Raw genomic sequence first — 16,644 nt, 5'->3', positions numbered from 1 at the left:
ATTTCCCCACATTGTAACAGACCTGATATCCCCACATTGTTAGTGACGAGATATCCCCACAATGTTACAGACCTGATATCCCCACAATGTTACAGCCGTGATATCCCCACAATGTTACAGACGTGATATCCCCACAATGTTAGTGACGTGATATTCCCACAATGTTACAGACGTGATATCCCCACAATGTTAGTGACGTGATATCCCCACAATCCCTAATTGGTGAAAATAATTATTTGTAAACTGATATCAGTCACAGTTTCATTGGTTTAATCTTTTTTTTAATTAAAACCATCAAAAGTAACAAGACAATTCTGACTTGCAAACAAAATTATATTTGAAAATTTGAACAATTGATCAGTTTACAGAATATGACCTATATTGTTGTGAGTGTGTACAGGCACAGCGTACTGTTGAAACATTGACACAGTGACGGCCTTTGTTTACAATTTATCACAACCTGAGTCACATATCTTCACGCCGTGGTCATAACTTATATTACATTGTAGTTAAAATTAACACATTTATCAAATAATTTCTATAGGGAGACTGTCAAAATATTAAGAATGATTAGATGATTTACAGTATCATTACTAACTCCAATAAATCTCATAATTGCGTTCTGATACCATTTAGAAATCCCTTGTCACGCGCATGCTGCCGTTGTATGGTATAAGGACATTTGTGTTATGCATTTCAGTTCCCCCACTCGTTTTGCCGTCTCTTTATTTATTCCAGAGCTTAAGCCAGAAATTATCTTTTTTTCTTTGTTGTTGTAGCAATAACTTTTATTATAAACCATTATTATTATATGTATTATCACGCCTCTAAGATGAGAAACAGGTTCAGTAACTAGTTGTATTTAAATGGTAAAATATGGTAGATTTTTTTTTTATAACATCACGATATATGACATGATCAATGTATTAGAAATAATATCTGTATTGAAGCTTGTCGTTATTTTTATCTAGGAGTGATTGCTATCATTAGAACGAAATTCTAGATGTATGTAAATCCCCCCCCCTCCCAAACCCTTTACCCCACCCGTCTTTCAAAAACGACATTTGATTCAATAAAATGCCATTGTTTTGTGTTATAAACCCTGGCCAGACATATTGAAGGTGATGATAACACTGGCCTATGTCTGATAGATGCCATAGAGTTTGTTGTTGGCAGAGTACAAAGAGGGGTTCAAACGCTGACCTATAAATGAAGACCTCACTCGGTCGATCACGTGACAACACACGAGATAAGCATTCTCAAAAGGCTAAATGAACAAGGAAATCCACTTCAGATCATGTATAAATTATCCAATCAGAGACGTGTGTGGTCAGTTCAAACCCAGCACGAGCGAATTTGTTTGCGCTAGGTCAATAAAAGGCACTTGTTGAAATGTGACATTTACTAAGTGGTCAGTGGTCACGGTAAGGCTGTAGTCTGACCATTAGTTAATGTTGGAGTATGGTATGGACATTGTTTATCTATTGAAAATACGGACTTCAAAAATCAAATTGTAGCAGATAGTTATAGTAATAGCTGCAGCACAATTTGCTTCATTATGACATCATTTAAATGACACAGCATGCATCTGACGTAGCATATATAGATACACATACACTATTGTGCGGTATAAATGTCATATAATACCTGTGATTACTATGGCTACCATTGTATGTGCTATTTAATTGCTATTTATTATTTTCGATTAGCTATTCGTTCCCGAAAACAGATTTTATCCATTTTTGCCAATTTATGACGTCATAATGGTCACGCATTTAATGATGCTTATTGTCTGATAAATTTCATTTTACTCTTGCAGATGGAAATTCCTAATATTTATCGATCTCGGAACTTTGACGAGGTCATCAAATGGTCAATAGTATTTCAATCAGGTTGATAAAACGCCATGTTGACCGTAATCGGAGGTCCTCCATTTTTATAATCCCCTGCGAAACGCGTCCGTCCGCCTGAGCATGGCCATTTTCCGTACCAGAGCTCTGAAAATACTCAAAACTATTGAAAATTTCTTCTTTAAATGCTTTTTCTGTCACCATGGAAACAAATAAGCTAATTTACAAATTTCTTTTAATTTTTTTTTTTTTTTTTTGAACCAGAGCTCTGAAACTGAACAAGATAAGTGCTCATAACCTTGTACAGTTATTAAAACTAGTACTTTAGTGGTGCACTTTGCTATGGAAAAGTTTCCTTTTAAAATACTTTTTCCGTTACCATGGAAACAGAAAGGCCAAAATAAAAAATTCATTTGTATGGAGGATGACTATAAAATCATTCAAGATAAGTTCCTGAAACTTTGTACAATCATCAAGCTAGCATTCTGGTACTGCCTTTTGCTAAGGAAGGGTTCTCAATTTTGGTAACAATGGAACCAGGCAAAACTACAAGTAACAATCTTACATAATCCGTGAACAACTTATATGGTTCGCTCAAAGGAACACGATTCCTTGACAGCTTGATGATTCCTCAAAGATACTTTATTCGTCAACAACGTAAGTGGTTCCCCGAAAGAAACGTGGTTCGTGGACAGCTTACATATTTCCCTCAAAAGACAAGGTTGGTGGACAGCTTGATGATTCCCTCAAAGGAACGTGATTCGATGACAGGATATATATTTCCCTCAAAAGAACGTGATTTGAGAACAACATATATGCCTCCCTCAATGGAATGTAATTCGTGGACAGCTTGTTGATTCCAACAAAGGGACGTGATTTGCGGATATAACATATATTGCCCTCAAGGGAAAGTGATTCATGGACAACTTCATGTTTCCCTCGTGGGAAAGTGACATTTGATGAGGTGCTTTATAAGATTTTGTTAGAGGCAGCAGTGATCATGGGTTTGTTTGTCACTTACATACAGTTAAAAACCAATCATTCTGTCGTCTAACGCCGAAGATTATAATCACAACTACTATTGACAAATATGGCGAGAAAACGCGACAGTAACAGGACACCAGTGTTTACTGTGTTAACGTTGTGTATCTAATCAATATGTTATGATTGTATGTTCTTTTTATCCCTAATTCAATGTCAGTTATTAGAGTGAACGATTAATTAACGCACAATCAAATCAATACTGAAACACACAAGAATTTTATCCTTTACACTCTCTGGTCCGTATTTTCTAATACAGCATCAGACATGAGTAAACGGTCTGTCTCCTACAGATATTTGTATCCATTGAGTACAAATAGATATTACCATCACGAGCACTTGACTTTAGTCGTTAATTCGTTTGGTTCGTTATGTTAAAAGAAATATGAATCATAAATACAAAAATGTGTTTCGGTGTTTGAACATATACTAAACGAATGGTCAAACGGGCGAGAAAAAATAACTCACGTTTTAAACGATTTTATGTTCCATAACGCTGGAATGGGCACTACGTCTAATGGGACAAATTTCCCTCTGTCTTCGTGATTGCAACCTGCTGTATTCACCACATATTTTCGTACGTATCTTTCTTCTATCTCTCTTTATAAATTGGCCCCATCAGAATTAAGGGTTGTCATTGGCTTTTCTTCAAAGGATATTGAAGAGGCTAAACTTGAACTATCCATTGCCAGGTTTTTTGTCTCCTTTCTCTCTTCTGTTTCATTTCTTTAACCTCTGTTTTTTTTTTCTATCATTGGATATCAAACTATACATGACGCATTCCATCGCGAGAAAGGTTTACTATGAATCGATAAACTTGTCATAAAAGTTCGCATGTACATTTTTATTGTCTCCGAATATAATCCTACCTAGGTAGTTTTGTCTCCGAAGTTTTATCAGCAAAATTTCAAATAAAAAAAACCTTAACAAATACATGTTGTTGAGTACCCTGATACGGCGCGTTCGGGAATCGTTACTTTTTCATCCAATGAACGTGCGTTATTTCTATCAAATCTCCCCGTTATCTAATGTTTAGAGTTGTTTGAAATGTTTTCAAATAAAACCTTACCCACGACTGAAATAATATTGTTATGTTAACTACTAGAAGTACGTATTTTACTTCAATTTTTTGGTATCCTACTTGGGTTCGGCACATGTAACTTCATGTTGATGAATATCTAGATCAGATGAGCTTGCAAACGCGTCTCAGCACGCAAATTAAACAGTACATCAACCTGGTTTACTGATTATGAGGACTCATTGTTTGACGATGACGACGGCGACGATGACGAAGAAGAAGAAGATAATGATGATTATGATGACGTTGATGATGATGTCTACCAATTATTTTAAAAAGACACTTGAATGCTCAAATACGGAAACAGACAGCGTTGTATTATAGAAATCGGTTGCTGTCGATTGGGAACAGCTGTCTACAGGATTCCTCAATTAGACAAAGTAATTGCTTACAAATTAAATCTCCTTGTAGGATTCATGCGACGGGTCAGCAGGTGCTTTCCTGAGACATTTCTACTTCAGCAGGTCTATGATGCTGTCGTGTTTCTACGTTAGAGCTTTCATCTATATCTTCAAGATTATATAACCGCCACTCATTAAAATACTTTCCAAGGTATTAATTAAATTCTAAACAAACCATTGATATTTCGATATTATTACATCCAACTGATTCCATTGTTCTTTCTGTGTGATAAGGGAGTTACCAGGTATCTAGAATTGTCCTCGGTGGAGACTTAAAATAAATATTGATGACATGACCAAAGGCGAGTGTTAAAGGCTTTATCAGACCAATGAAAATCTCAACCTATGTGATTTAGTATTATTTGATTTGCAAATAAAAACATATATCCAAACACAATAGGTCCATATCGGCTTAGATACATTAAGAATATTGCGATATCAGCTTAAGCCCAGATTTCGCTAACCTTTCTGACAACGTTCTGATATCGTCCAAATTCCTCTTTCAATCTGATTTTTCAAGTTGCGTTCTTATCGAATGAAAAACAAATACCCTTTAGTAATTTCATCCTTAATTTTACAATTATAACCTTTCTTTATAGCAACCATCCCGCCCTCTGAAGTACAGTATTAATTTTCTCGCATTTAACTGAATATCTACGCGCATGCCCTTAAAATTCTGATATTTTCAATGACAATCCCAGTGCTGCGTTTCAAGAGATGAACTGGGTGAGCAAACATTATTTGTTCATATTTTGGCATGCTTTAATTGATTTTAGTTCGTGTTACAGTTATTTTAATCAATAAGTATTTGGGGTTGTTACATTGATTTGACTGAAAATCGAGACTGTTGTAATGTAGAGAATGAGTTGTCACTAAGCAACATTAATCGTTATTTGATGAAGAACAATTAAACTTCTCAAAACTACTTTTTCTTGGTCTTGAAAAAAGGAAGGTCTTTTATAATTTTATGTTTGTCAGTACGAAAGAATGGCTCCTCAAACCATCTTTTAAATAACTTGTTATCGCCTCACAATTACCTCGAATGATAAATGTACATAACAGTTTATGATATCCTACAATTTCGTTACTTCGCCTCACGTTTTCATTTGAAAGCATTTCTAACCGATTAACAATGGCATGAATCCAATCCTTGCCTGGACTACAGCAAACTGTTTATAGGCCCATTAACCCCTCCTTTAAGATAAGCCGGCAGTCATTAACCCAAGAATGAGGTGATTGTCGTTGGATATAGAATGTCAGTTCCGCACAACAGTCGAAATCAACACTATTTGGCATTGATGCAAAGGACAAAGGCAGAACATGTAGAAAACGTGAAAGAACAGAAAACTTTTCACGGTCAATTTCATCAATATACGTCACATCTATTATCCTCTCAAACTATTCAGTTCTTATCCAATAGCAATTGATTTACTTAAAAACTCATCAGTACTAAAGTGAAGTATGAGATCCATAAAATCTAACAGACGTTTTACTGTTAATTTGAAATTTTCCATACTGACAAATACTTGGTACTCGAATTCGGCTCTATAATTTAAGATTTTACACATGTTTTTATCGTTCTCTATTGTCGCATATCAAGTAATAGCAAAATTATATTGTTGTTAAACTATGACGTAATTTTGACTTAACACCGATAAAACAAGCTGTCAAAGAGTAGATGGTTTAAAGTAAAACACTTCCAACTATACAAGAATGATACATTCAGGTGTCCGGTCAGGGTAATCTGTTTCTTCGAAGCCAACTCCATAGAAATATGTCCCAAACAGAATGAGGCGTTTTTGACAAAAAAAAAAAATAAAAATCACTGACAACGAATTAGCCATGCAATTAAACAAATGCCGAAAAGGTCAAACAACCTTTATAGGGATAAGGTAGTATCACATATCCCAAGGATGTCGTAACTGGGATCATAGCGCGTGCTTTTGCTCGTTTGTCCTTCAGGTATTACACGAATTGTTATATAGTGTCGCAACGTTTATAGGATAAAATGTTCAAGAATAATAAAAGATGTGCACGAACGAGTCTACAGAATTAAGATAGAAGACTTTTGGCGAAAAGTTCGGGTATGTGGTTGATCGAGTTTCCATGTGTATTTAAAGACATATTTTACTTTCTTTATTGGAGCTATATTTTTAATCAGTATAAAAATCATAATGTGATGTAATGTCCTATCGTAGGCCAACTCAAGGTGGATATTAAAATCGGATACTCTTAAACAAATCATTGCGTCTGCCAAGATTGGCGTTATGTTTGAGACGGCGGAACAAACTATTATTCTACCTAAACTCACACACTCGGACCAATCAAACGTTTTATTTACCGTATCGTAACCTATTGTAGACATAACAAACACATCGGGCAGGCTATGTTGAATTATAGATGGAGAACAAACAGTTGCAATATAGTTACAGATTGAAACTCCATTATTTCGTTTGTTGAAATCTTACTGCTCATACAATTTAAAGTTTCAAAAAATACCGACCGCTACCCCAAGTAAATAATAATCGATTTAAAAAACGATAACTAAACAGCTAGAAATGTAAACTAAGTGTTGGAATAGTGTGTTGTATAAATATGTACAATACTAGGAATACTGCAAACCTACGTGTACATATTTAAACTTGATCTTATTTTAGTGCATTTCGCGTTGAAAGTATTACACTAAAATTATTGATGCATGAATTTATCCTTGCGCTAGTTTGTCTAAAGCTGATAATGCGCTAAATGAAGTATAATGATAGTATTCTAGACTCTATAACATAAAAATGAAGATTTTCTAACGGAAAATGGATTTGATTTGTTTAATCTTCTACTTGAAAATGCTGTTAAATAGTTCAGGAATAAGGACACTTACTTCAAAAAAATTGTTTTGATATATCAGTATGACAATATATGTTATATATTATCTTACTTTTGGAACCAAACAATGACATATATAACAATTTTCTTTATTCTCTGCCACTCCACAACAAAGAGAAAACATTCCTCATAGTTAGGTCCCTTCATCTAACAAACAGCAAGAGTTCTTAACGTTGTATACTTAATCATTCACATAACAAAAGAGTTTGAATTATGATTGATTGAACCAATTAGGCATTGATATTGTAAACGAAAGGGCCAACAGATTCTTAATACAAACTCATGTTCGATGAAACTAGGAAAAATAGAAAAAGAACGATTTACACGGAGTCCCATGAGAAAGTACAAGGAAAACAAGACCAGGCGTTCCGGAAACGTCTTCTGCTTCATCCACGACATGTAAATCTTGGTGAATCAAATCAGTTATGTCTTGTTCTCAAACTAACAAATGAAAACAAGTTTGCAACAAGGTTATCACCCTGAATCAACCTGACTAGAGAGTATCGAACACATCTAACGTTATAACGAGTAAGGGAAACAGTATCTTTATTAATCTTATCATGAAGTGTTTCCATATAAATCTGGATACAAAGTACTCCGCAGAAAAGACTAAGTGGAAATCTGAGTAGGAGATGCTCTTCATTAGTACAATCATATCTGCCAGGTAGTAATCTACAGATTAGCCTCCAGCAAAGACGCACTCCTTCTCTCTAGATCTTGAATGTTTAATGTTTTCAATTTGTTCAAAAAGATTAGAAATAAAGATAAGTTAAACTACAGATGAACTCGCACCGTTGAATAGTTGATAAATAATATGCATCTAAAAGATTCGAGCTTTTGAGAAAAGAGCAAAGATGCTAATGAACATTAAGCTCGCTGTTTAATATTCAATCAATGATACTCATCTAAAATGTTGTGAAAGGTTGATAAGAACCTAGGCGATCCTAATGAGCATTGAACTCGCTTTTGTATAAATAGGAAAGCAATAATCAACTTATTTATGTAGAAGTTCCGGTCCTCAACATCTATAAAGTGTAGTTGCTGTATAAGGTGTTCGTGTTTTAAAACGCTATCAGTTAAAATGATCTATCATATCATATTTCACAAATCACATTGAAATCAAATGATGTTCTTTATGAAATTTAATTATTCGTGGTAGGTAAGGACAGCGCGTAATTAAAAAAATATATAACTTTTAAGAAACCATACATCTTCGAAATTTACTTCAGAATAACTAGTTATGTTTTTTATAACAGGCACGTTTATAAATGTTCATAATTCATCCCCCCCTCCCCAACTCTCTCTCTCTCTCTCTCTCTCTCTCTCTCTCTCTCTCTCTCTCTCTCTCTCTCTCTCTCTCTCTCTCTCTCTCTGTGTGCAATATTTTAATAAAGCAGTCATTATGCGGAGACTCTTGCCTTGAACAATATACCAATGGAGCAAGAAACGAAAACACACCAACATGTCGACATAATCAAATCCACACCTAAGTTTAATAAAACTAGGGTAAAAAAGAATGATAATCACGAAACTTGTGATGGGTTTGTCCGTCAGTTGACGACTTCTTGCAAGAAAATCGTGATAATGGAAGCATGCCCTTGTATATCCAATCAACTGCGACACGTAAACACCGTAAGTTTGGGATGTAAGGATGTTGCTATCCAAATAAAACTTTCTGAAATGTTTTAGTTTTATGCCTCTGTTACAACACCAGTCATGTCATTCTCATGAAATCTTAGTCAGATCCTTGTAGTCAGAGACGACAAAAATATTCCATACTTTTTCATATAATATTCTTCGCTACGGAGAAAATAACACTAAACGCTTGTCATGTTTTATATCACGACATTTCATCACGACCTCATGATATTTTTTTCTTTGAGGCAACAAACTACACAGTATGTATAAAACAACAGAACAATGATTAAGGAGTTAACGTAAAAAGAATCACATCTGATAATCATCGGACGATTTATTCGAGGGACGGATATCTTGTCAACACCAAATGATTGATTTTGCAATACATTACGCCATTTTGAAAAATAAAATTTTCCGATAAAAACCTAATTAAGAATATTTAAGTATCAGATGTAGTTTGTTGCTTATTGTATTTGTAAATTAAAGCGATATCAATTTTCTGTCATTGCAGTTTACCTCTATTTTCACTGTACGCTAAGATTTCAAATATTCCTCGAAACACTACCCCTAACGCTGTCAGGTCACACATAGGTACACATATAAAACATTTTCGTTTACTTACCATATTTTAAAGTACGGTATAACTCTTGTCCTGATCAAAGGGTGACATCGTTATCTCAACCTTAAGGGGCACGTGCTTGATCTGTAACGATGAAGGGATATACTGAAACGTACTGGGTATACAGATGGGCGATCTTAAAGCCAAGTTTGACGCAAAATATCACAAACAACGACTACAGGTGTGGTGTACATACTGGTCAAACACCTAATTAGATATACCTGCCCAGGTGAGGTATTCGTCAACAGGTAATAATACAGCTTATTGTATGACTTAAATACAAGGTAGATGGTGTTACATGTTTGACGGCGAAACACGATAACCTCTTTAACACGAAGTTGAAATCTTCGAATTAAAGTCGATGATTTCGGATATTTCGAATAAGCATTATGATAACATATAACAAGTCGACCATCTAACAGTGTTCGTCAATAATGATAATTTTGTAATGCAAATTGGGTCATAGAAATGTTGGAAATTAACTGTTTTCGGCGATACAAAAAGAACATAAGAAAAATAAATTTTTGTTGAATACTTAAATAGAAAGGTTCCGTACTGTGTTTGGTATTTTATTGAACACTTACTTTCGAAACGTCGCGTGGATCGTGGTTCGGAGGTCCTCTCAACCTGTAAAAAGAACTAGAGAAGAAATATCCTACCTTGCCATTGTCCTATCTGTTGCAGAACTGGACCGAAGTGTGATTCTACGGGAGATGACCACCGGTATAGGAACTGCACGCGTTTACCTGACTATTCGATTAGTCATTGTTACCTGAAGCAATCGATGACAAAAGATCCATAACTGTACTAGAATTTCCGATTTCCCTCGAGACTATCGTCTATCTTTCACTAACCAAACGGCATTTTAATGAATTCGTTAATGAAATATGATCAGTGCTTGCAAAGCCTAAGGAGCATTTAGAATTTATATTTACAACCGTGTGTTTATTGAATTTTTAATCAAAACAAGGGGAGGATTATTCTATTGTTCTTGTGTCAACAAACACGGAAACGCTGTTAATGGGACTACAGCAACCGCCGAGCATAACATTAACATGTAAGTGAGGGAACACGTATGTTTATAGAACGATCAGTAAAACTGTTCCTACCTTTGCCTTTATCAGTTGCCAGTAGCTTGAAGACTGACGGAGTCTGTAGAGAGCACAGATATAATTAACAATTTGTTTTCAATCAGACTCTGAGCGTTTTATTAAAATCATTTTAGACCATTTCCGAGCGACAGCCAAAAAGGGTGAGATCAGTCGTACAAAGAGGGCAGGGAATACGTGCGGGAATTGCACCCTATTCACTTTTCAAACGCACAAGAACAAATTATTAGATGTTTCAAAATGAGGCATCATCATCTTCTATTCATCAAAAACCTAGTGTTATTTTCTTTTTAAAAATAGTCCAACATCTATCGACGGAACAAGCTGCCACTGCCAATCCTAGCTTTCTGATTGGTTGAAAGATCCAGGAAAGTGGCTGGTGTTTGTTGTGATATGATATCAAGCGTTTATTCAATCGACTGAATAAGTGAACTGAATTTGTAGCCATTTTCACTTACATGTTTTTTAATCTGAGTCTCTGCGTTTCTCAGATAAAGAGTTTTAACATTAAAATATTTGTTTTGTTAAAACAATAATGAATCAAAATTTTATCAAAATAATGTGTTCCGAAACACATATAGACAAGCAGACACGCCCGAGTTACATTTTAGAGGAGTACGGAAAGCATTCTACTATGTTTTATTGATGACATATTTTCGCCCACTGTATTGACAGCTACTTCGTTCTACTCCAAAACGACCGAAGAAATACCACTAGAATGTTCTATCTCACTTAAATATCAACTGTTTTTCATACGGTTTTATAACACAATATAGATCGAAACGTGTTGTCTATATTATTTTGGCCAATAAAATGAATTATATTCCTGTGAAGATGATAACATACAGAAAAAAATTAAGTCTTATCTTATCCTTGAATATCAAATTGACTCAATCACTAGGTCATGGAACGTAAAGAATAATGGCCTCTATACATAGGATATACAATAATGCATATATGACGTCATTACTATTAAATAAGATATCAAATCACGTCGAACATTTCCGGAATTCAGTAGGAAATATTTGAAATATTTTTTTCAAATTGCGTGCTTTTTTGAGAAACATCAAAACTGCTAGATCTGTGTTGCTTGTGTTGATTCCCCAACCTATGGTGTTAAAATGTTAAATGTTAAAATTCCATATTCAAGAGCTTGTTCTTAAATTCATGAAGATATAGGTATCTGATAGCCAAACTTAGGGCTTCGAGAAATGTAGGTTTATGAAAATGATGGGGAAGTTTTACGGTCGTCATAGTGATCTAATTCTTTATCCGATTTGAAAACAACAAGAAATCGGCGACATGTGAACGTAATCAGAATCCATACTCGAACTCAATAAAACTAGGTCAAAGTATGAACAAAAAATTCTTTTACGCAAAAACTCCTTAAAGATTACATGGAGGATAAGACGTGGTGTTCCGGAAGTGTAAGCGTCTTCTGCTTCATTAACGAGACAAGCCATGTAAATCATTGTCAATACAAATAAGTCACGTTCTTAAATGAGAACTTGGTAAGCAAAAACGGAACCAACATCAAACTGATAATAATGTCTGCGTATTATTTCATATTTTTTTTTATCATACCCTACTTCTATTAAATCTTAGTTTGTTTTATGGTTCTGAGGGCAGGGTTCTGGTTTTCTTTATAGCTTAGAATGTCTCTACCAGTTTATATCCGACATACAGTAAATTTGATGCGCCCTAAAACGTACAACTTGATTGCTCTCCACTCCTACGTAACATATATATCCCATAATGAAACGGAAAGGTAATACCTTGTAGAATTGATTGTGTTATTGTTTCAATTCTCTTTCAGGATAAAGTTTATGATATGTTCATACGTCAAATAATTTTAACACAGGTTAACTGCATCATTTTGGAGAATATCTTGTGAGAAATGAGAAAACAGCCTGAAGATTTACAAGACGTTATTTGATTGATTGCAATGTTTGTTGTGTTTCAAAGCAAAGCATCCGCATCGCATGCCTGTGCTTACGATATGACATTAGCTGTGTTTGAAACTCCTTACCTTGCCTGATTAATTCAGTTTGTATTTTGAGAATATGAGTTATCGTATAGACCTTTGTTGATCTAGAGAATGATAAATCCGTTTACACTTCAAGAACATCGGATCTTCTCTTTGTCCTTTTTTTTTTTAAATCCGACATGTAGATATTTCTTTTGTTCGAGTTTCTTTTGTCGATTATTTTGGGTTGGATTACGACCTCGAGAACATTACAAATGTTTCCATGTCAACCGGATACATCTGGTTATTCTCAAACCACAACAAATTCTCATGTTTGACAAACACCGAAACCTTGTTTTGACAACAAGAAGAACACATGTGGATTGTCAAAGAGATGCTTCAATTACACGTGGGTGGTAGGATGACGGAGATAATAGGTGTATTCTCATTCTGATAAAGACGTGTAATTGAAGCTATCGATATTTAGTAGGTCAGTGAACAGATGTAAATGATCACAATACGGGATTAATTAAATATTGATTATCATCTTTCATCAACTCATCGAGATTCGTTATTGTATGAACATTAATCTGTACCATGACAGTTTTGATATTTTTTCGGATATTACCTGGTGTGATGTTGCATTCACGCGAACACGAGATGAAAATATACACTGATTGAGTTTTTGTCAATGAATCAATAGGTATAGTAAAAGATGGAAAGGGAGGGAAATAGGAGTGGACAAAATACTGTAATTTCATTTTTTTATTATCAGCTTTTTGTCTGATCCAGTTATTCTCTCTCTCTCTCTCTCTCTCTCTCTCTCTCTCTCTCTCTCTCTCTCTCTCTCTCTCTCTCTCTCTCTCTCTCTCTCTCTCTCTCTCTCTCTCTCTCTTAATTCCGAGATTTTAAAGTTCTGATGTATATATATTACCTTGATGATATCAAGCCATCGCATTTACCTATTCTAAGGTGACTAACCATGACATTTGTATATTAGTATTCTTTTTTTTAATTTTCAAGCTAACCATACACTTTATTCACATTCATGAGGGTACACAAAACCTCCATCTCTTATTATCAAAAACAGCTAATTGACAAAATATCATTAAGTGAAAATGATATAGTAGGCAAAGCTTAATCTCCGTCTCTAAATAGTTTAAAAGTTGTATTGAAAAGTGTAAAATCCTTGTCGATGTAATCCCGTCCATCTATTCTCCCCTAATTTGGATGCAAGTAAAGTAGCAGCAGCTGTTTCTGGAATTTTCTTATAAACCAAATTACAAGAACGTCATTACTAACAAAACCAATAAGACTAAAGAGTTTAGAATTTGTCTTTCAGCGTGCGTGTTTCCCATGCTAATATCGAAAGGTCGCTAAGAACAGTATTAGATATGTTTGTACTATAGAAAGAGGAATGGAAAGTTTACTCGGTTGATATTTCAAAATACCTTCTGACAAGGGGCCGCGGTCACCGTCTCTATCACCAGCCCTCCACCTCCGGGTCGCGGGTTCGAGACCTACGTGGGGTCAGGTACTGAACACAATTTACTGGGGGTTTTTTCCGGAAACTTAGGCTTTCCTCCATTACGTAAACTTGATACATACTTAAATGACCCTGGCTGTTAATAGGACGTAAAGCAAAATTAAACTAAACAGATCTTCCAACAAAAGTCAACCACTTTATGACATCTGAGATTTATTGACCATGATGAAAATATCATTCAACAGATATTTATCTCAATCTTTCAGATTTTTACAACAAAATGACATCACTCAAACGTATGAGATAGTAGTTTATTTTTGGCATCATTTATCAGCTTTTGTTAATGCTGACAGACTAGATTAATTTTTCAAGAATAAATGAAATCATCTGATATAATGAGTACGTCTGATCTAATCGTATGTGGCATAAAGTGATAAACTAACGCATCTTGTACACGTGATAGATAAACTAACTCATCTTGTACACGAAATAGACAAAGTGATAAACATACTCATCTTGTACACGTAATAGATAAACTAACTCATCTTGTACACGTAATAGATAAACTAACTCATCTTGTACACGTAATAGATAAACTAACTCATCTTGTACACGTAATAGACAAAATGATAAACATACTCATCTTGTACACGTAATAGATAAACTAACTCATCTTGTACACGTAATAGATAAACTAACTCATCTTGTACACGTAATAGACAAAATGATAAACATACTCATCTTGTACACGTAATAAATTAACTCATCTTGTACACGTAATAGATAAACTAACTCATCTTGTACACGTAATAGATAAACTAACTCATCTTGTACACGTAATAGATAAACTAACTCATCTTGTACACGTAATAGACAAAATGATAAACATACTCATCTTGTACACGTAATAGATAAATTAACTCATCTTGTACACGTAATAGATAAACTAACGCATCTTGTACACGTGATAGATAAACTAACTCATCTTGTACACGAAATAGACAAAATGATAAACATACTCATCTTGTACACGTAATAGATAAATCAATTCATCTTGTACACGTAATAGATAAACTAACTCATCTTGTACACGTAATAGACAAAATGATAAACATACTCATCTTGTACACGTAATAGATAAATTAACTCATCTTGTACACGTAATAGATAAACTAACTCATCTTGTACACGAAATAGACAAAATGATAAACATACCCATCTTGTACACGTAATAGATAAATCAATTCATCTTGTACACGTAATAGATAAACTAACTCATCTTGTACACGTAATAGATAAACTAACTCATCTTGTACACGTAATAGACAAAATGACAAACATACTCATCTTGTACACGTAATAGATAAACTAGCTCATCTTGTACATGTAATAGATAACTAGCTCATCTTGTACACGTAATAGATAAATTAACGCATCTTGTACACGTGTTAGATAATTTATAACAAATGATTAGTTATCACAAGTATCATGTAAACCGCCCGAGTATACAAATCTCATTGTGATCGCTGTGACCAAGGATGTATGAAAATATAACCATACGTCTCTTTCAACTGATTGATTCAAGAATTGATCAAAAGTTCATTAATGTACGATCAAATACAAAAATAGAGAATTAACACTGTCTATAAAAATCATTAATACAGAATGTTCAGTCAGATGTTCCGTCTAATACATGATCGTCCATTACTGACATCGTTCTGAATCCTAGTTTAATTCTGATACATTCAGGTCAGACATGCACAATGCCTTCAGGTATCCACATCCAAACTATCATAAACAAGTTAACATTTTAATATCTAAAATAATGCATCGTAATGATCGTAATGGGTACTAGATATCCATTCCGGAGTACTAGATGTTCCATTCGGAGTACTAGATATCCAATCCGGAGTACCAGATATCAAATCCGGAGTACTAGATATCCAATCCGGAGTACCAGATATCAAATCTGGAGTACTCTAGATGTCTCATCTGGTGTACTATAGATGTCTCATCCGGAGTACTATAGATGTCTCATCCGGAGTACTATAGATGTCTCATCCGGAGTACTATAGATGACTCATCCGGAATACTAGATGACGCATCCTGAGTAATAGATGTCTCATCCGGAGTACTAGATGTCCAATCCGGAGTACTAGATGACCCATCCGGAATACTAGATGACTCATCCGGAGCAATAAATGTCTCATCCGGAATACTAGTTGACGCATCCGGACTCATTCGGAATACTAGATGACTCATCCGGAGTAATAGATGTCTCATCCGGAGTACTATCGTTAAGCTTCTGACATTATCCGTCTATATCGGTTGTTTTGTTGAGGTGTAAGTTTCTGATATTTTCCGTCTTTATCGGTTGTTTTGTTGAGGTGTAAGTTTCTGATTCCGTCTTTATCGGTTGTTTTGTTGAGGTGTAAGTTTCTGATTCCGTCTTTATCTATTGTTTTGTTGAGGTGTAAGTTTCTGATATTTTCCGTCTTTATCGGTTGTTTTGTTGGAGGTGTAAGTTTCTGATATTTTCCGTCTTTATCGGTTGTTTTGTTGAGGTGTAAGTTTCT

At 34.8% G+C, this 16,644-nt stretch overlaps 1 protein-coding gene across 1 annotated transcript in view; it reads right to left on the bottom strand.

Moving 5' to 3' along the window:
- The window catches only part of LOC132563188 (guanylate cyclase soluble subunit beta-2-like), a 60,306-nt gene extending 43,976 nt beyond the window's left edge, over positions 1-16,330 (bottom strand). The window contains exon 1 of the mRNA XM_060227940.1: positions 16,139-16,330. Coding sequence (XP_060083923.1) covers positions 16,139-16,330 — 192 coding nt within the window. The remainder of the gene's footprint in view (positions 1-16,138) is intronic.
- Between the last annotated feature and the right edge of the window lie 314 nt (positions 16,331-16,644).

Source organism: Ylistrum balloti, unplaced genomic scaffold (assembly GCF_031769215.1).
Source record: "Ylistrum balloti isolate Yb309-2 unplaced genomic scaffold, AGI_CSIRO_Ybal_v1 Utg371632, whole genome shotgun sequence".
NCBI classification, from domain to species: Eukaryota; Metazoa; Mollusca; class Bivalvia; order Pectinida; family Pectinidae; genus Ylistrum; species Ylistrum balloti.
Note: the sequence above shows the minus strand (reverse complement) of the source record. Positions and strands in the feature narration are given on the sequence as shown.